A 22,228-nucleotide genomic window follows, 5' to 3' on the forward strand; every position below is an offset into this window, starting at 1 on the left:
TTGATTATCGGCTTGATGTCTGCCGAATCACTAAAGGGGCACATACCGAACATTTGTGAATGCCTACAAAAACTTTTTGAGTTTTTGTATGTGTGTGCAAAGCATTGTGAAAATATCTCAAATAATAAAGTTATTGTAGAGCTGTGAAATCGCTTCAATCATTTGTAATAACCCTGTATATGTGGGGCCAAGCATAGTAGCTAGGTGTAAGGCTGATTTTTTGCAATTTTCATATTTAGCTGGGACTTGTTTACTCCAAAATTCTTCAGCGAATGCAGTTTTATTCATTTGCAAGGAAATATTTTCCTGCAAGTCTATTATCTCCATTTGGAATAAAGGCTTTGGAAGGCATAACTACTTCGTAGCCACATCTGTCCATTATGCCACTAGAGAAACTTCAAAATGCACTTTTAAGAATAGTGATAGTTTCTCTATATCTGAAAAAACTAGGACTCTTGCTGCAAATTCTTTCTTAAGATCTGACATAAAATTTGAGAATACTGACATTTCTACTTTAGAATTATTTTTGTATTAAAAAATTGTTGGAAGTGAAGAATTCTTGACTTGAATGTCTTTTTAAAGATATCCAGCTAGCAATGGAAAGAAGACATGTTTGTATCAGATCACATATTAATTTCACATTTCCTTGTAGCTCAGTATTGAGCGCACTTAAATGTTTGAAAATGTCTTTCAAGAAAACCACAGCTAGCTTACTGCATTCATTCGCTAGGAACTCCAAATGGTTTCTTGCTTCTTGTGAATCCATGTTTTCAGAGAAGGCTGTTACCTCATCTTTTATTTGCCAAAAACATTCAATCACTTGATCTTTACTTAGCCAGAGAACATTGTTGTACTTCTGTAAGCCACAATGTGCCAGATAACACTCAGAAACAAACTCTTGGAACTGTCTGTGCTGAAGACCAGAACGAGACCTCACAAAATTAATCAACTTGATCAATCTCTCCATTACTTCTCTCAGAGTACACTAAGTTTTTCACAAAGGGCTACCTGGTGAATTATGCACTGATAAGATAGGAGCCCAGCATTCTTATCTTTGATTCTCTTTAATAGTCCTTTTTCTTTGCCGATTACTGCTGGGACCCTTTCAGTTGAAAGAGAGATTATTTCATCATCACTGATGTTTGATTTTGTCATGACATCATCAAAGAGTCTCAAATAAATCATTTCCGCGAGTCTTGCCTTTTGACAACAATATCGTTAGTAATCCTGTCCTAAATTCTATACTTTCAATACCCAAAAATCACACGAAAACAGACATTTCTTTATCAGCAACATCACATGAGTCATTTAGTCCTATGGCATAGCAAGGCACCTTTTGCAGAAGTTTGAGCAAACTTATTTTATTGTCAGGGGCTAAAATTTTGGTTCTTCTTGTATTACTTCTTGCCAACAACCTTCAAGTGTGGCAACATCCTTTTTCTCTTCAAGAAGTGCCACAGCCACTTCCAACATAATTTTTGTTTTTCAATCTCAGAGGCAGAAGATGGCTTCTGGTGTTTATTAAGCATCCGATACACACGCATTGCTGCTTCTCCAGATTTTTCTTGCTTGCTCATCAAGCAAATTAGGAAGGAAATTAGGAAGGTTGTGCATTTTTTCGTCACAAGCTAGATATGCATAGAGTTTTTCTGCATGAGCTTCACTACCCAGAGGAAAATTTTTATGGTACTACTGATCAACTGTTTTGTAGTGTCACATTAAATTGGCACTTTCCATAAGAGCAACAGTGCTGTTGTATATGAGGCAAATTGGAACAACTCCAAGCCTATCAGACCATGTAAAACAATATTGCTCATTCCATTCGGTTGAAAAGTTGCTATTTTCACTACAAAATTTTCAGTTTTTAGGATCCATATCGATGCAAAAGAAACATTATAAGCCTCAATAATAATGAAACACTCCATATGAGATTGCAACAACTACTGACGAAGTGGAAATACAATTTTTGTACTTGTTTAGATTTTTCCCTTATAAAAGTACCGATGTCTGGCACACAGCATGTGCTGATGCACCACAAAGGAGCTACTTCCATACCTAAGAGTATGCTGTCAGACCACAAAGGAGCCACACTGCAAAGGAGGCGCTTTGTTGTCAAAGATCACTGCCGCCGAAGTTTCATTAAGTAGCTTTAAGCTATCGTTCGAGTTACAAACACAAAAATGATGTTTAAATGAATATGCCTTCTTTGATTTTAATAGAGGTTTCAAAAGTTGCCGGAGTCTGCAAGTGGTTTATAAAATTTTCTTTTCATGAAATAACATCCTTGTGTTGCATTTGTGTGTACAGAGCTTTTACGCAGATCGATTGGCCAGCTTGCTCCCTTCTGTCCCCGCTCTTCAAAGCACTCGCCTGTACTTACAGCATAGCAACTGTGTATTTAATGTATCTATAACTACCCGTTCAGAATTCAAGTTATTCAGCAGTTAATTGCACACTACTAGAAAAAAATTATAAGAGAAGTGCTCAAACAAATTATTATATACAGATAAATATTTTTCAAATAATATGAGTGCATAATTTATACTTCCAAATTTTTTGGTGGGCCAGTTTTTTACCTTCCAGGGTCCGGACCTGGACTACAGTCTGCCAGTTGCCGACTGCTAGTATAGCCGCTTCTAGGAGGGCCAGATTATTGAAGGCAGAGAGGTATCTCCTGAACCCCGGATTCTAATATCCAGACAAGGCAGTGGTTGACCATCTACTCCAAGGTCTTTCCCACAGCACTAGTGAAGGCAACAATATGATAACTACTAAGGTTTGTACGAAACTTCTCAAGTTTTAAAAATGGAATTAGAACTGCCTCTCTCCATGAGTCAGGAAAGTGTCATAAGGCAAAATGAGGTTAAAAAAGCTGAGGATTATTTCTTTATTCCACCCTATGAGGTGCTGTAATACAGTATAATTATTCCTATAATGACCAGATGAATGTCATGAGGTGTAGATAAAGCAGAACCCAGCTCCTAAGTGGAGGAGAGGCAGATGTAGTATTCATCAGTGGCAGAACTTAAGTCCGAACTGCCCCTCTCAGGAGGCATTCTGTAGCACTGGTAAGCTCAATCCTGATTGGCAGTGGCCATAAGTGTGGCAAAATAGGCCACCATAGTCTGGGTAACATCTCTCAGGTTGGTCTGAAGATTCCCACAACCTATTACAGCAGCCACTGGGCACCTCCCTCTTTCCCCAGATATCCTCTTCACCAAGACCAAATACCAACATTTTGGTATTTGTACCCTAAACGCTGGAGGGTTCTCTGCAGTTGGGCAGCACTTGAACCTAAACAGAGACATCCATATGGCCTTGATTGCAGAGAAGACATCATCTTTCCACTGAGGGACAGACAGACTTTTCAGAAGGCCTGAAGACTGTGGAATGGATGCTTCAACAGTTCGGTGGATCATGTCGTTAATGTGATTCGCCAATTCTGATGCTCTCACAGTGTTCATACATAGCCAGCTGACTGTAAGAATTCAGTTTGCTCTACTGATTACCGTCAAGGTGGCTTTCTTTTCTGCACCACTCTGTGCAGCAGGCGAATCCAGATCTGGAAGTCATCACTTTGGTGCAAGTCTTCAACCACATCCCACTGACTGGTGTGTGTGAGGGCCAGAGAGCATATCAAGATATCAATAGCAGGGAATGACCCTGTTGCAGTGCTGAAATGCACACTCTGCTCCATGTTCAACATAAAAACACACACACACACACACACACAGACAGACAGAGAGAGAGAGAGGGGGGGGGGGGGCCGGGGCGGGGGGGGGGGGGGGGGTGCACAAGTGGGCGAGCTTGAAGACTGGTTGTGATGGAGAGCAGTGAGGAGCGGTATATGTTACTTACAAAAACAATTATTCCTCCTTTAGCTCTCTTTCAACTAAGGTGATCCTTTTGGTGGAAAATGTAGCCACTTAGCTCATGAGCATCAGATAATTTAAAATGAGTCTGCTGAAGACATATTACACATCAATCTGCCCTGAGCTAACTAAGGTAGTTTTTCCTCATGTTTAATGAACCAATTCAAGTTCCAATGAAATATGGAAACCATCTTAAAGGTGAGATTTTCCTCTGTCTTTTCCCATGTCATTCTTCCATGGAGAGAAACTGCAGCAGAAGGGGATTACTTGAGGGACTCGCCAGTTCCCTCAGGCAGATGTCGACATCCTTACGTTAAGGTGATTTTAACAGAAACATTTTGTTGGTGCTCTTCTGCTATCTGCTGTAGTGTTCTGTTACCCTCCTTGACACTAGGTTTTGCGATCATCATGCTTCATTGTTGGACTAACAGCACTGGCTTGCAGCTGCATTTGCAACTGCAGGTCAATGTGCTCCACTCAGCTGTCAAAGACTGGGTGCCAACAATAGGCTTCTGTATGGGTTGTCTAAATGCTGAGGCAAACAACTTCACAGAAGGGGGTGGTTGTGTGTCCTTAGACACATTTTTCATGTCAGAGTATGAGATGTGTTTGGTGACTTTGATTGCCTGAAGGTTCTTCTCTTCTGCAAAAGACAGGACACACTTCTCTCCAAACTTGGTGGGCTTGGGATCAACTGACACACTTGGGTGGAGCACTACACAGAATATCAGGTTTGTGGGCAGTAGAGCCACATCCTCCACACACAGCCTGACCATCACAACCCGTGGTGGCACGACCAAAGCACTGACACTTAAAGCAGCACTTCACATTAGGTACAAAGCAGTTAACTTTGAAGCCAATCAAGCCCACCATTATATAATCCGGCAACTTTGGCAGACTGAGTGTCAGGGTAAAAGATGCTGACTTCTAGAGCTCACCATCAACCCTTCTGATGAAATTCTGAACTTCAGTACACATTTGCTTTCCCACATTCCTGCTGGAGTTCTGTAGTATTTATATCGTGTCCTGGCACATCTCAAATGCTTTACAACAATTTAGTCTTGTGGTTTTCTGTGTGTTTTAGCTCACTGTCAAATGCATATTCTCCACGTAATTTGGCATTTAACAAATTGCTTACTTGAGTTGCTTTCAGTGTCTCGATCAGGAGTGCACCACTGTGCAGCCCCTTGATAGATTTAAGCTGTCCTGCAAGACCCTCTAGAGTTTCATGGATGTAAAAAGGTGACGATTCCTCAAACAAACCTTCTACATGTTTAACGACAACAAATACATTATTCACCGTAGGATGTGGTCCATTACTACCAATGATTTCTCTGGCATTCACAAACATTTCAGGTGGACTAGCCACACAAGAACACTATGAAGTCTGGGCATTAATACTGCCCAATAGACCACCCAAACCACTGTGAATAGAAGACAGAGACTTTTGGTTTCATTGAAGTCCCATGAGCACCCAGAGATGTAAGTGTACACCCAGACCGAGTCCCACTTGCCTCAGTAAGCACTACACAACTGAGGTTCGGCAGGTTCCCAAAGGTTGCTACCTAAAGACTGAACCGCATCGACAGCCATGCATTTCCCCTTGAGGTTTTTATCATTCTCTTGATCCAGATTGTTAAGCCAAGATCCCTGTTTCCTGTGACATACATCATTCCACCGCCACACCACACTGTGGTTGCTGATGCATGGCCCGAGCTTAATGTCACAGAGAACTGGCAGCATTTACCCATCGCCGGCTCTGGAAACCCGTGATTGCTAAATCCATACCCAGTAAATAACGACTGATTTCCCTGAGGTACCCACCATTTGGCATGACCTGGGAGGCATGTGTGATTTATCAAGTGCCATGGACCTAGTGAACATTATCCCCTTTGCACAGAACCCACTAGTAGTCCATAATAGTACAATAACAGGAACCCAGGATGGAGGATGCCTAGAACTGTCGACTACATTGATGTTGGACACTTCAAGATATCAGTTGCCTCGCTTATTTTATGGTAGTGCACCCACTGTTGACTCGCTAACATTCACACTTCCTTTACAAAAATATGCTACCCTCAGCTAGGAAGGTGTTGTGCAATTACTTATTTTATTGTGCAGTCACAAATGAACATAGAACTATGTTGGTAATCAAAAGAGTTCTAGTTTCCCCTATGTAAGGAGCATTGCACTCACAATGTATCTCTCACACTTCTGCAATGTTCAGAGCTAGCACAGTATCACTGGTGGACCCTTACAAATTCTGGATCCTGGGAAACTCATGAAAATTGAGTCTGTTGCCTCTATGCTGAAACACATTGCCTACTTGTTTAGTGACGATCTTGAAACAAAGTCATTGTACCACTGAGAACTGCTCCGCTATTTTAATTTTTCTGTCTTTCTCCTACCAGGTGTAGGCCTTCTTTTGTTATATCTAGAACCAGAAAAATTTGTATTTTGCAATAAATGCGAATTCTGCCCCAATATGCAAAAATGCGATTTCACTTAACAGACGTTGTTTCAGAGAGAATTGTATCCAGATGAACTATTTTATCAGAGATAGTTTGAAATACCTTTATTTTCTGCATATAACTATCGAAAATGTAGCCAATTTTTAGTTACTGGGATTGTACATCATCTGGCGAAACCCAACTTGGGTAGATAATATGTGTAAGAATCTGTTTAAAAAATAAAAAGTGTATGAACACAACAACGTATCAATGTGTTCAATGATCTGGTGCCATTACAATTTTGGCGGTTGAATGGTCTGTTTAAGATCATGCTGTGTATTGCAACATAGTACGCAGCCGCAGGGCCTAGCATTTTATAACAAAGAAACTCATATGTTTGTTAGTTAGCTAAGGTTCAAAAAATGGTATAATTTGAAGACTTTTAATGTCAAAAATTAGGTAGCGGATGTTTTGAACTGGGTTTGCATCAGATACCACTAGAGGTCGGGTTGAACTCCGTTGTCAACAACTCTGCTGACTTCAATATGCAGTTGCGCTAGCCGTCCCTGAATGCTTTGTCTGGTGCTTTGCTTCTTGTTTTCTTTTCTTATTTTGAAATATGTGCAGCAAGGTCCATCATGGATATCGATTACGACCCTTGCAAATACCAGAACAGGTCGCCGATCCCTGGGACAATGTGTCATTTCTATTGTAGGCTGCAGTTCTCCTCTGATGCTCAAACTAGTTTGTTTTCTTGTTCATGGTCATCTGGCTCCATGCATATAATGCCCGCACTCTGCACTACAGCGATCAAGGAGGGAGAATCTGTAACATTTTTTGATTGCAATTGTTGCCTTGTTAAAATAGAGTTATTGTACATTTCTAATTGCCATGTCAGTTCTATCTGCAGCATTGTCAAGCAAGGGTCCACAGCCATGAATGCCAACAGATGGTTGAAATTAATAGTCTGCAGATTTTGCTATCATTAATTTGTGCGGGAAAAGACAAGTAACGTCCATAAATACCTTAACTCGGTGACACATCCAGTTCACTGGCGGGAAAATGATGCTGCGTTTCAACAGAAGAATCATTTTTGAAAGCTTAATATGCAGCTAATTGAAGAAAACATAGGCCATTTCGGAAGATAAACGTGTTGTAGTTTTCGTAATAGCAAACATTCCACTCAAAAAGTTCCCAATCAGCACTTTTTCAACAGTCAATTTCAAAGAACTAAGGCTTGTTTGTCTTCACTCATGTAGCATGACAAGCTTTTAAATTTGTGCGTCTAATCATTCACCAACAAAAAAATAGATCTAATTTTGACAAAAATACATGCTACATTTTCTGATCCTTGGTTATATCCATTGGCTAGAAAGGTGTTATGTAGCTATCTTGATTTGAGCTTGATACTGCCTGCATCACAAATGGTGATGGCAGGTCTGAGGCACTGGAGGGACATTTATCCAAGGTAAATAATGCATGATTACAGATTGTATTCAAAGTGCAAATACTTTCAAATTATCTGCTGCTGATTAAAAATCATTGCTCTCTAAGAAACACACAGTAAGTTGGTAGTACGCTTTTTCCCGATTGTGGAGCAACAGTCCCCATTCCATCAAGGGACAGGCTGTGTTGACATCAGGTCTTAGAAAAGGATGCATCAGAAACACAGTGGATCCCATCTTCAATGCAGTTCACTCACTGCAGGACACTGTCTTGATGTTGGCTATGGATTATCCTACAGTAGTGCTGGAATGTCTCTTATTCCATAAATTCAGCAAATATTATCTTCTGCCATAAAATATTTTGTATTACTCAACATCTTGAGCAGGTGACAACAGAGTCCCATAATGGTAAGTATTTCAGGAGGTGGAAATGAATAAAGATGACTCAAAGCCTTGTGTCTGACACGCTCACTTGCTGGTAGATAATACAGATCACACTGTGTCTTTCCAGTAGGAATACATAATTATGGCAACTAGTTTTAGTGGACTGGTTAGTGCCTGCAATGATTGATTGATTTCATATAAGCACCACCATTCAGCCCTTCCTCCCAGATGAGTCAACCCACGTTGTTTACTTTTGGTATCTCTTTTTTTATATCCTTAAACACAATTTATTCATTGATTTTAAATGTATTTTGTAAATATAATTTCTGAGCAGATAAAGACAAGTGTTTCAGAGTTTTTGATTTTGACTGGTAGTGATTTTACATTCAGTTGAGCCTGATCTGATAGATGGCTGCACCTTGGGAAGTAATTGTAGCTGTGAACAAGGCAAGAGCTGGCATCTGACTAAGTTTCTGAAATTCTGTCCAGGCGACAGTGGCTAGAGATTCTTGCTTTTGCTTGCAGCCATCAGTATATGGGATGCCTTATCTAGCACATGAGATTCGCAATGCAGGCTGAATGTTGATGTTGAAGGCTTGTTTAAATGTTTGAGATTTTCTAATGACATCAGATAGTCTTACAGGTAATATTAAGAGGCAAATAACATTGTGAGAAATCTTGGTTGAATACAGAATTTACAAGAGAAATTCTATTGGTGGAAGAAAGAGGCTGACCACTGAGAACACCCACATTTCAGTCAAAACCCAGTCACTCCATTTAGCATCACTATGCTGGATGGCTAAACATTTAAATAGTTTTGGGAATTTTTTGGAGCTTGCTAAATCCTAGAGTCATTCGAGCAACTGATCTGGGTGTATGAGATGAATTGTGTGCCCTCTGGAGCAGAGGTAATGTTCAAAGGTATTAAATATTTATGAAGTTGGCAATTAGTCATCGACAAAGTTATTCCTCCAGTATTTACAAACTTCACAAATATATTCCTGTGAAGATGCATTAAGTTCTAATTAGCTTTTTCTTCATTTTTGTAGGCAGGTTAGTGCATGTGAAATTATAGGTCAGCAGAGCTCTTGTACAGAGTTATTAACTAGCAGCAGGAGGAGGTGTTGACTAAAAAGTAAATAAACACAATCCTTTGTATATACATACAGTGTTTTGATTATGACGCAAGTTTTAATCTACTTAGCTTTGAACTCTTTACATTTTTTTCTTTATGGAGATTTGTGCAGATGTTTAAGAAACAAGTTACAGACAGTCCACTGATGGTAGGCGAAATAAGTTTTCCAATCCAATAGCCAGGCCTTCGAATCCTGAGAGCAATTAGATTGTTTACAACAATATAGGACAGCACAATATGCAGAAATCTACAGTTAAATACTGTTTTGGAAAAATTATTACCTCTTTCATTTAACGCAGGTTTTGTTATAGACACACAATCATTTGACCTAATTCACATATTCTGGAACAGCATACGTTAATATTAACACCACTCAGAAACATCCAGAAGAGACAGATATAAGGGACTCAGCACTCCTATCTGCTTCCCAAAATATTGAACTTATTTCTTCAAATGTTCACTGAAATTTTACACGATATTACAGGACACTGTAGAAAGAGCGAGTGTCAATACTAACTGAAATAACAAATTTAAACAAGTTTTCCTCAGCTGTCAGTTTTTAGAATATGAGGATCAAGATGGTGGGGCAACAATATTATCGACCACACAGGCATACAAAAAGGTTTGTGTGTTAATCTAGCTGCATGGGATTGGCCGAGTGGTCTAAGGCACTGCAGTCATGGACTGTGCGGCTGGTCATGACAGAAGTTTGAGTTCTCCCTTGGCCATGGGTGTGTGCATTTGTCCTTAGGATAATTTAGGTTAAGTAGTGTGTAAGCCTAGGGACTGATGACCTTAGCAGTTAAGTCCCATAAGATTTCACACACATTTGAAGTTTTTTTTTGTGTATGTTAATCTAAAAAGTATCACTAAATCCTGGAGGAAGTACATACCTGTTCACCAATGCTACAGCAGTTGACATGTTAACTGATGAATGGCTTGGGCTTGATGGCGGACTATATGCTTCTATCATGTCAGTCCATTTGTCTGCTTCCATTTCTTCTTCCTCTGAAGGTTCTTTATTGGCACATTTTCTAAGAAGCATCTGCAAAAATGTTCATACATGACAGTTGATACGTACAGCACAAATAATACTTAGTGCAGATATATAAACAACTATCATGCTGAAATACCTGTTCATGAGAAACTAACATCTCTTCTGTAACTGCACCACAAATGCCTGAATCCAATGTTGTAATTTCACTATCTTTACAGTAGTGTGTCAGTCCTCCCATTACTTGAATAATTATGTTGGAAGTTCATTTCTCACATTTAACAATGTATTGCATAATGGCTTTCTTGTTAAAAGTCACACTCACTCACTCTCTCACTCTCTCTCAAAACTTTCTGTCTTGGAGAAGAAAGCATGACAGTAGATACTGAACACATTTATTTCTCTGTGCACAATGATGATAAGCCCAGCAGAATGGGGACAAACATTACAGCAGTGCAAACAGATGACAAAATAGTTTCCTTCATTCCTTCCTGGAGCTAGCCCATGGCAGAAACTGCCAATACAGTTGCAGATCTACACAGCTTTTATCACCCTAGTAAATTTGTTTGATCACAACAAAAGTGTGAACAATCCCATGTAGGCTTCTCAACTAAGGACATCATTATCCATGTTTCATAAGACAATGATATCAGCTCTGCACTCACTGGTCCCTACTTAGAGAAAGTTTTTGTCAACACCCAGTCTTTGGGAGCTGAGCTAACTGGCACCAGCATTACAGTTCTGACAAACTCATGTAGATGTAGAAAACCTCTGCATTGACCAACAGCAGCCATCGTGGTCCACTCATAGGTCAGTATAACTTAAGTTCAACCATGTGTGAAAGCTTTGATCCTCGTATGTTTCAGTACATCCTGTACTGTACATTATCAGCATTCCGCATCATCTATCATGTTTGATTCACTGGCAAGAGGCACTTGTTTCTAATGGCCCTGCTGTTCTAGTTCTCTCTCTCTCTCTCTCTCTCTCTCTCTCTCTCTCTCTCTCTCTCTTTTCATGTACCACATGATGGTCCTCACTACAGCAAACACTGTATATATTGGCACAAGTGAGAACACCTTGTCACTAGCAATAGGGAAGCCAAATAAATGTATATTTTACCAACATACTAAATAATTATCAATGCACTTTCAAGTGGACACAAGCACATCAGTCCCTCACATGAAGCGGGCACTGAATGTTCCTACACAGAGTAGGGAAAATGAACTAAGAATTTTGACATGGCAAACTTGCTAAGAAATTTTTATCCAAGGACTCTGCTGTGAAAGACTTCATGCCCATAACCTAATAATATGGTCAAAGTATGGTACGGGATGTCAAATTGAGCAAAATTTTCCAGATAACCATAGGTCGGAAATGCACTGTTGTGGAGCTAAAGTGACAAAAAGACAGCCAATCAGCACCAGGTGAAGAGTGTGCTTTTAAACTAACTTATCCTAATCAGTACCCTCTATGCAAAGGGGTGCAGTTACTAATTAAATTAGCTGATGATAATGATTTCAACTGAACAGACAAAGCTAGGCACACTTTAAATTCCTACCCATGGTTGGTTACATTACAGCTTAATTTTCTGTGGTGTTTATAGGGTACAGCTTGGCTATTAAATCAACTGTACAGTAATGCTTCTAATTTGTGAAGCTTACGAGTGTTACTGCAGAGAAACAACAATGCAGTAAGATAGTCAACATGTTCAATGGTAGTATAAATGAGATCTAAAGTTGAGATGTTTTAAATTTCCCTAATGTTAGACACGTAAAGCAGATCATTAAGTGTCAACTAAGACAATGGTGAAAAAGAAAATAGAAATTAAATTTAAACATGCTTTTTTCTTAGATCACACGAGAAAATGATTGAAATTAATGGCTCCAACATCACTATAAAGTTGATATGGTTGAAGAAATTATTGATGTTGTTTCTCAATGATATGGTGACTATCTCTTCACAGATGATTGATGTCTGGTAGATGTGGTCTCTCATTAAATCCCCACACAAAAAAGTCAAATGGTGTTAAATCAGGCAACCTGACAGGCCACTCTCATTTCCCACTGCACCTGACTGACAATGGGAATGCTATGGAGCACCATACTACTGGAACAGTATCCTTCCGTGTACATGGAGAGGAATGTCTTCCAAAAATGTATGCAATCTTACTTGTAAAAATGGTAAATAATTTTTTTTGATTTAATTGAGGAGGTAGAATAAAAGATGCAAACAAGTTGTCACTGACAGTTCTTGCCCACAAATTCACCGAAAACCTTTCCTGGTGACCATGTTTAAGAATGTAATGAGTAGTTTCATATGGCCATTAGTGATCATTTTGTATGCTAATTACTGCTTCCCTAGTAAAAATACCCCCATTCATAAATAAGATAAAGTAGAGAAAATTCACATTGTTGAGACATACAGCACTACCTTAATTCCCAAACACAAAATCTGCTCACCTAGGATAATTTTCTACTTTCTACTTTAGTATGTGGTACAGATGTAAACCATTATCCCACATTACACTTCAAATAAGCTGATGAGTGACAATGAGTTTGTGAGCTGTTATTCTGATGCTGGTTGAAGGCATTGTTTTGAAACACTCAAATATTTCTTCATCAAATTCCAAATTCTTCACTGTTCTTCACTGTCCCATTTTAGCCGTTTTGAGTGCAAACATGCCTGTTTCTCTCAAGTGATTCTCCACAGCCAAGATGGTGAGTACCGGTAGCCTTCTGTTTAAGAAGTGTTCAGTAGTATACAGTCTACTTGTACCTACAACACTGTATCCCATTGCTCCATAAGGAATGTGAATGTTGGCTAATTCACTGATTGTGTAAGTTTTCACTGTGATACCAGTGCAGTATAGCCCACGGCAACAAGTGCAGTGCAGCACAACAACAACAGCAGTGGGCAAAAGCAGACAGGTACACATACCTAAACAGGCTCATTTACAGGACAAATTTCCACATGCTTGTTGCTGACTGGATGTCATTTTATGGCCATAGCTATACAATTGGTGCAGTCCCGACCTATAGTTATTTGGAGAATTTTCTACTTGATTCAATGTCCCCTACATCACTCTGATCTTATTATCAGGTTTTTTTTCTCCAGGCTGTATGTTCACCCACACTTGCACCATCACACTATAACTTGTTGAATCACAGAGGTCAACATAAGTCTTCAAGAAATATCCAAGGAATAAATTTTGATGGACATTTCATGGACAAGGGTTCTGCATACTCTTAGTCACTACATATCAAATGCCTAAAAATTCTTTGATTTATGTGCAGTTAACAAATTTGGATTCTTAATCACTGTACAGTTTAGTATGATATCAGATGTAATAATATGGATGATCAGTGACATGAATTCACTGATTAAGATTGGCAATCATTCAAAGCTCATATCAACAGTGCCTTGTCATTTCCATATCCAATACAAACTGTATATTGTCAAGGATGATGAGATGTGAAATTAGTTCACAAAGCCCATATCCTCGAACAGGTGGACTTCTTTAGGGCGCCTCTTGGGGTCTTGCTGTAGTGTGGTGACATTACGACCAAGATCAATATACAGGCAGTAATCAATACTCATTTCTTTCCTAAGTGTTTCAAATTATTTGACTGGCTAAGTGAAGTGAATTTATTTATTTTTTTCTTCTCTGAAACAGATGTAACAGATACACTTCTCCAGCTGCAACCAGCAAAGGAACTGAAAAGGTCACATCTTTTGGTCTTCATCAGCACTAACATCTGAAATTCTGTGTGGCCAGCACACCTACCATGTTCCATTGTTTTCTTGAATACCTGGCATTGGTGTGCGTGAGCCACTAGGAAGGCATTAATGTCACAGGGGCGACCAGGATGGAATATATGCAAAATTTAGACACTGACTTCACAGAGCCTTCTATTAAGTACCTCATTTTTATTCTGAGCAAGGAAGGCATACAACAAATCCAACAATATCTTGCTGCAATAAGACATCTACCAAGACCTTTACATTCATCATCAAATGGTAAGATGGAGATAACGACAGGTGGTGCAAGGATCCACAAGTGTGTCCAGGTCTACACCATTTGTGAGTACATGAAGGACACCCGCCCAGCTAGCCGCATGGTCTAACGTGCTGCATCCCGAGCGGGAAGGCATGCTGGTCCCCGGCATGAATCCGCCTGGTGAATTAGTGTCTAGGTCCGGTGTGCTGGCCAGCTTGTGGATGGTTTTTAAGATGGTTTTCCATCTGCCTCAGCGAATGTGGGCTGGTTCCCCTTATTCCACCTCAGTTACACAATGTTGACGATTACTGCACAAACACTGTCTCCACGTATGTGTACACCATAATTACTCTACCATGGAAACATTTCGGGTACACTTGTCTGGTATGAGACGTTCCTGGGGGAGGAGGGGTGCAGGGGGCGGGGGGGGGGGGGGGGGGGTAGGACTACTGGGGGCCAAACTGCATAATAACCCTAGGTTCAGTGTGGGGTGGCAGTGGGGTGGGTGGACTGCTCTGGCCTATTATGGGGTTGTGAACTACTGAGGGCTCCGGCAGGACGAAGCCTCTCCGTCGTTTCTAGGTCCCCAGTCCAATACACACAATGCCCTCATGCAGGGCATTGCCTATGACAGACTTGTCATGCCTCGGCACACCATCCTCCAATTAGTCTGGCCACTACCTCCCACAGCTCTAGTAAACATGATACAATCACAGTATGTGCCCACATACTTGAACACACATCAAGGTAGATAGCTACCACCACCATGGTCTAGAGCAGCAGACACCGTTTGCTATCTCGAGAAATCAGTTGTGCCCACAGGGATAACTGAGCAGCTGCCAAGATGGTTGCAGATACCTTGGGAATGTCCCCTCTGTCAATACTGCAATCACCACTGTCCAATGCCTTCAAGACTGTACCATTCCTCATCCCCCTTTGACTGTAGGAGACAGTCTCTCCTCATTGGAACCCAACACATGTGGACCCCATCTCTGTGTGTGTTACAAGTAATCACTCCCACACACCTCATAAGACTTGACCCTGGCCATCTTCTGAACCATTCCACATTTCTGACACTGTCCCTTCTGGATATTGGCAAGTGGATACAGACACACCAAGATTTGGTGAGCAGCTGTGTGTGTGCTGTGGAGGGTTGAACCACCTTTCCCATTACTGTAGAAGCCAGCACGAATCTGGCACTTCTAATCACATGTGCCCTCTTTAGAGATGCATGCTTAGAGATGGGGTACACATGCCAATAAGTGGGACATCACCATCATCATGACTAGTGGGCTCCACACAGACAGCATACCAGAGCAGAGAGGCATCATATTAATAGATACTGTGACCACCATAACAGGTTAAATTAGTGACACTGTGAACAGTGTTTCTCACTTGTAAATATGCCATTATACTGTTTACGTACTGTACAGACTATAATGAGCTTCTGTTGTGTTTATAAATAAGATATGGAAAGTTCTGGCAGACTAAATAATAGAAGTGTGCGCGCGCACCTCCACACATGCGTGCGCGCCCCCACACACATGCGTAGGCAAATGGAAAGGGAGTGTGGGTGCAAGCAGTGATGGTTGCAGGACATCCATTCTCATAATCCTCCTGGCTTCAATCTCTGCTAACCCCAAGCACCCACATCCTCTTCCCAAAAGTCTCCCCTTCCTCAGTTTTGTCAACCCATTCCAATCTACTCCCTGATGTCACTGTCATGGTGTGGTGTACAAACTAACAGGCTCCGTTGTCCATGTGTCACATTCCTATCCTGTGCACCAGCTCTCTCTCCCTTCCACAGCCATATCACCCACACCTGCTGCCTCCGTCTGATCCATCAGCCATCCCTTCCCCAAATATCCCTCTTGTTCCCTTGCTCTCTTTCTCTATTCACCCACTTTGCCCAACAAACACAGCCCCTCTTCCCAGTCTACCTGCCGAACTGCAGCCCCAGCATTCTGTTTTCAACTGGCACTCTGTGTGTGTGTGTGTGTGTGTGTGTGTGTGTGTGTGTGTGTGTTGTATCATTTCAAAATGACACAATATACACAGACACATATTCATAATATGTGTCTGTGTTTGCATCTGGCAAACATCTTAGGTAAAGCTGTGCCCCAACATTAACTCTGTTCTCTTCCTTTAGCTTTATTTATCCATGACTTTGGTAAGACTTGAGGGTCTTTCTAGTTATCTCAGGGTAACATTAAGCCTCACTGAGAATATGGAAGAGTCAGCATCTGATCTGTTAGGCAAAAACATGGTTGTAAATCTTATGGTATCATACCCCTACTTTCCCTGGTCTGCCTGCTGGGAAGATGCATTTAACCTAGATGACAGATTCTGTATCCACTGTTCATTCTAATTTTGAGGATACTTGGAAGTTTATGGATGGTTGGTTCGTGGTAGGGCACCAGACAGTGAGGTTATCGGTCCCACCAGTTTTGGGAAGGATGGGGAAGGAAGTTGGCCGTGCCCTTGCAATGTAACCATCCTGGTATATACCTGAAGTGATTTAGGGATGTCATGGAAAACCTAAATCAAGATGACTGGATGTGGGTTTGAACAGTCATCCTCCTGAATACGAGTCCAGTTTGCTAACTACTGCACCACCTTGCTTGGTGAAGCTTATGAAGTTGGAGAAGAGATATGCAGCTGTATATCTCCTCTGATGTCATCAATTATTGTCTTTTTTAAGAGGCAACATAGATCTTCGGAATAGTCTTTTAATACTTAGGGGGACAAGATTGTAAAAATAGGATGCTTACAAGGCCTTAAATACTTTCTTTGAGTCAGAATACAGTCTACATAGCACACTCTTGACTTCCTGAATCTTCATCTCCTCGACAGAAGCCGTAATACATGTTCAGATTAAAACTAAGTATCTATATAGCGCAACAGATGTATTCTGGGGAAGAGGAGCACAACATATTGAACACATACACAAATGAATTGCATATCCCACACAAAGCTTGACATTTATATACCATAGTGGTATGTTTCTCAGTGGCTCAGACGTCTGTTGCACATATAGATACTTAGTTTTAATCTGAACATGTATTATGGCTTCTATCGAGGAAATGAAGATTCAGGAAATCAAGAGTGTACTACGTAGACTGTATTCTGACTCAAAGAAAGAGTCAGTACCGCGGCCAGTCTTAGTATTTTTATCCGTCATTTTTCAATTTTTTCACATTTGACAACGTTTGTTAATGTGAAAAATGCCAATATGCAACATGGTTTGGAGCCACATTAAGATGAAGGTGACTCTTAACTGGCTAGATAAGTCAGTTCAAAGGCTGGAGGAAGGCAACAGCTTCCGACCTGTAATAGGGACATGCTTTGTGGTGTTCAAATCAGCCTTCAGGTTGATGGCAGCTTTCTACATCTACATCTACATCCATACTCCGCAAGCCACCTGACGGTGTGTGGCGGAGGGTACCTTCAGTACCTCTATCGGTTCTCCCTTCTATTCCAGTCTCGTATTGTTCGTGGAAAGAAGGATTGTCGGTATGCCTCTGTGTGGGCTCTAATCTCTCTGATTTTATCCTCATGGTCTCTTCGCGAGATATACGTAGGAGGGAGCAATATACTGCTTGACTCTTCGGTGAAGGTATGTTCTCGAAACTTTGACAAAAGCCCGTACCGAGCTACTGAGCGTCTCTCCTGCAGAGTCTTCCACTGGAGTTTATCTATCATCTCCGTAACGCTTTCGCGATTACTAAATGATCCTGTAACGAAGCGCGCTGCTCTCCGTTGGATCTTCTCTATGTCTTGTATCAACCCTATCTGGTACGGATCCCACACTGCTGAGCAGTATTCAAGCAGTGGGCGAACAAGCGTACTGTAACCTACTTCCTTTGTTTTCGGATTGCATTTCCTTAGGATTCGTCCAATGAATCTCAGTCTGGCATCTGCTTTACCGACAATCAACATTATATGATCATTCCATTTTAAATCACTCCTAATGCGTACTCCCAGATAATTTATGGTATTGACTGCTTCCAGTTGCTGACCTGCTATTTTGTAGCTAAATGATAAAGGATCTATCTTTCTGTGTATTCGCAGCACATTACACTTGTCTACATTGAGATTCAGTTGCCATTCCCTGCACCATGCGTCAATTCGCTGCAGATCCTCCTGCATTTCGGTACAATTTTCCATTGTTACAACCTCTCGATACACCACAGCATCATCTGCAAAAAGCCTCAGTGAACTTCCGATGTCATCCACCAGGTCATTTATGTATATTGTGAATAGCAACGGTCCTATGACACTCCCCTGCGGCACACCTGAAATTACTCTTACTTCGGAAGACTTCTCTCCATTGAGAATAACATGCTGCGTCCTGTTATCTAGGAACTCCTCAATCCAATCACACAATTGGTCTGATAGTCCATATGCTCTTACTTTGTTCAATAAACGACTGTGGGGAACTGTATCGAACGCCTTGCGGAAGTCAAGAAACACGGCATCTACCTGTGAACCCGTGTCTATGGCCCTCTGAGTCTCGTGGACGAATAGCGCGAGCTGGGTTTCACATGACCGTCTTTTTCGAAACCCATGCTGATTCCTACAGAGTAGATTTCTAGTCTCCAGAAAAGTCATTATACTCGAACACAATACGTGTTCCAAAATTCTACAACTGATCGACGTTAGAGATATAGGTCTATAGTTCTGCACATCTGTTCGACGTCCCTTCTTGAAAACGGGGATGACCTGTGCCCTTTTCCAATCCTTTGGAACGCTACGCTCTTCTAGAGACCTACGGTACACCGCTGCAAGAAGGGGGGCAAGTTCCTTCGCGTACTCTGTGTAAAATTGAACTGGTATCCCATCAGGTCCAGAGGCCTTTCCTCTTTTGAGCGATTTTAATTGTTTCTCTATCCCTCTGTCGTCTATTTCGATATCTACCATTTTGTCATCTGTGCGACAATCTAGAGAAGGAACTACAGTGCAATCTTCCTCTGTGAAACAACTTTGGAAAAAGACATTTAGTATTTCGGCCTTTAGTCTGTCATCCTCTGTTTCAGTACCAATTTGGTCACAGAGTGTCTGGACATTTTGTTTTGATCCACCTACCGCTTTGACATAAGACCAAAATTTCTTAGGATTTTCTGCCAAGTCAGTACATAGAACTTTACTTTCGAATTCATTGAACGCCTCTCGCATAGCTCTCTTCACACTACATTTCGCTTCGCGTAATTTTTGTTTGTCTGCAAGGCTTTGGCTATGTTTATGTTTGCTGTGAAGTTCCCTTTGCTTCCGCAGCAGTTTTCTAACTCGGTTGTTGAACCACGGTGGTTCTTTTCCATCTCTTACGATCTTGCTTGGCACATACTCATCTAACGCATATTGTACGATGGTTTTGAACTTTGTCCACTGATCCTCAACACTATCAGTACTTGAGACAAAACTTTTGTGTTGAGCCAACAGGTACTCTGAAATCTGCTTTTTGTCACTTTTTCTAAACAGAAAAATCTTCCTACCCTTTTTAATATTCCTATTTACGGCTGAAATCATCGATGCCGTAACCGCTTTATGATCACTGATTCCCTGTTCTGCGTTAACTTTTTCAAATAGTTCGGGTCTGTTTGTCACCAGAAGGTCTAATATGTTATCGCCACGAGTCGGTTCTCTGTTTAACTGCTCAAGGTACCCTTTTAAGTGGTATGTTCAAGCTACTGGCACGTGAATATTTTATGAGTTAGGCACATGTTGGATGACTTTTAAGCAAATGAACCAACTTCTGTATTTTCTGGTGACTAGTACATTGGGGGTGAATTTTAAGTCAGTTTTCATCTCAAGCTTATCATTCACTATTTTCATGAAATTCCTAATTTCAGTTATATGACCACTTTCTGTTGCATTCTGTCTGGGTCAAAGTATACCTGTAGATGAAAACCACTTAACTGTAATAAAATGGCAAGTTTAATTTTGTATTTACAGTATTAAAAAGTGATTTTGCAGTAATGAGCTTAACTACGTGCTCTTCTCTCACAGATTCAACCAGTGATGCAAAAGTTACACGGTCCTTGGCCCACAGGTTGGTTTGAATACCACAGCATCTCACTAGACGTGGTCTCGTTGAATGTAATAAACTCTTGCCTTCCTCCAGCCTCTGAACAAACTAATCCAGCAAGTTCTAAGTGCACCTAGAGTGTAATGTGGACTCTGAACAAGAGTGCACTTACACAAATCTGAAATCTCTACGTCAATTTTTGTGTTCCTGCAAGTACTTTTAATGCTTTACTGATGAATAAAAATGAGAATTATTCAAAATATTACCTTTTAATGATGAACAATAAAAAGAAGAAAATGTTTAGAAAGCTTTGAAATGTGGCTTTGGAGAAGAATGCTTGAGGTGAAGTGGACTGATGGACTTAAGACTGAAGAAATAATGAAGAAAATAGGGGAGGAAAGAAATTTATTTTAAGTGATTTGATAGAGGAAAAAAATCTTGGCTGGGACATACACAGCATAGGAATTTCCTGCAACAAAGAACTGTAGATTGAAAGATGGAAAAGTGGAAGAAATGAGAGGAATAGGTAGAAAGAGGATGAACATACAAATATATGAAGGATGATGCTCAGAACAGGACACGGTGGACAGCCTTCATTTGAAAACAGTAAAAAGACAGATACAATAAAGAAGAAACACACTGTGCACCACAAGACATGGTCTGATAAATACTAGCCAGCCAAGGTATTTTTGTTTATTGGGAATAAATACCACTGAATTACCTACCTGAATTCATTTTTCAAAAAGGTTCCATAGGAATCTCATCCACCTGTGGTTGCATATGCTTCTTGAACTTCTTGGTTCATACTAACAATAAACAGCAACTGATGTACACAAAGAACAACTTCAGGCAAATAGATACTAAGCGCAGCAATGTTGTTTGGAGAAGGAATGAAAGAAAAAGAAAACACGTGATCTCGGCTGACTACTCCTAATTTTGTGGTAAAGGAGGCTCTTGAGCAGGTACATGCATTTAGTATTAGTCACCATTGTTGTTGTTTTTTATTGCCTTGAAATCACCTCCCCCCCTCCCTTTTTCAGCCAGAAAGTGAGTAAGCATTAATTTTTCTATTGATAATTTCATGCAGTTTGTGTGTGCAGGTTTAATGATTTGTTATGGTTTGCACGTTTCACCTGCTAATGGCAATTCTCCCACATAATCCACTACCTTAATTTGAAACACATTACTCACAAGCATTATCATTTAAATGTGTCAAGTCTGCTTCCAACTCTAGTAGCACCTATTTCACAGATACTTCATGGAGTTCAGCACACCAGAGACAACAATAATTCCTACATTTAAGGCTGTTTCATTTATTGTAACATGTACTTTATGGCTGCAGTGTCATCTTGTAACATAAACTGGTTTGATTGAACTAGTCCATGCAGCAACTGTCACAGGCATGATGATGTAAAAGCATCACTTCTTAATCCACCCATAACCTTGCAGTAGATGAGAAAATGAGTCATTAAACAGCATTTTTATTTTAAAGTGGAGTTCAATGCCTTTTGCACCTACACTACACAAAATGTGCAAACCATTGTTGCACAACAGGTCATTGCCTCACCGTCAATGATATAAGCCTTCCATAAAATGTCTTTGCTTCTTTGTGTAGCATTCTGGCATTTGGCACTTGTCAAGTCTTCCTTCAGACTATGAGCACCGTTGTGTAATCAACTTTCAAAATCTTCACAATATTTTTTTAACTTCCTCATACATTTATTTATTTCATTTCAAATGCCCTTGTACAGCCATAACACAACCTTGGAATTAGTGAAACTACAAAAATATTGAATACATGATGCATTTTGAGCCTTGGGTGCCCGTCTTCAGGTGCTTTATCAATCTACATCATGATTTGAAAATAGGTTATTACTGGTCCTGTTAAGAGTACACACGTATACTACAAAGTGACACACTGCGACT

At 40.5% G+C, this 22,228-nt stretch overlaps 1 protein-coding gene across 1 annotated transcript in view; it reads right to left on the reverse strand.

The window, feature by feature from the left end:
* Positions 1-22,228, reverse strand: part of LOC126183590 (endoribonuclease Dcr-1-like) — a 295,755-nt gene that overhangs the window by 96,323 nt on the left and 177,204 nt on the right. Inside the window, exon 12 of the mRNA XM_049925687.1 lies at positions 10,180-10,331. Within this exon, the coding sequence (XP_049781644.1) occupies positions 10,180-10,331 (152 nt within the window). The remainder of the gene's footprint in view (positions 1-10,179; positions 10,332-22,228) is intronic.

This window comes from Schistocerca cancellata, chromosome 4 (genome assembly GCF_023864275.1).
Source record: "Schistocerca cancellata isolate TAMUIC-IGC-003103 chromosome 4, iqSchCanc2.1, whole genome shotgun sequence".
Classification (NCBI taxonomy): Eukaryota; Metazoa; Arthropoda; class Insecta; order Orthoptera; family Acrididae; genus Schistocerca; species Schistocerca cancellata.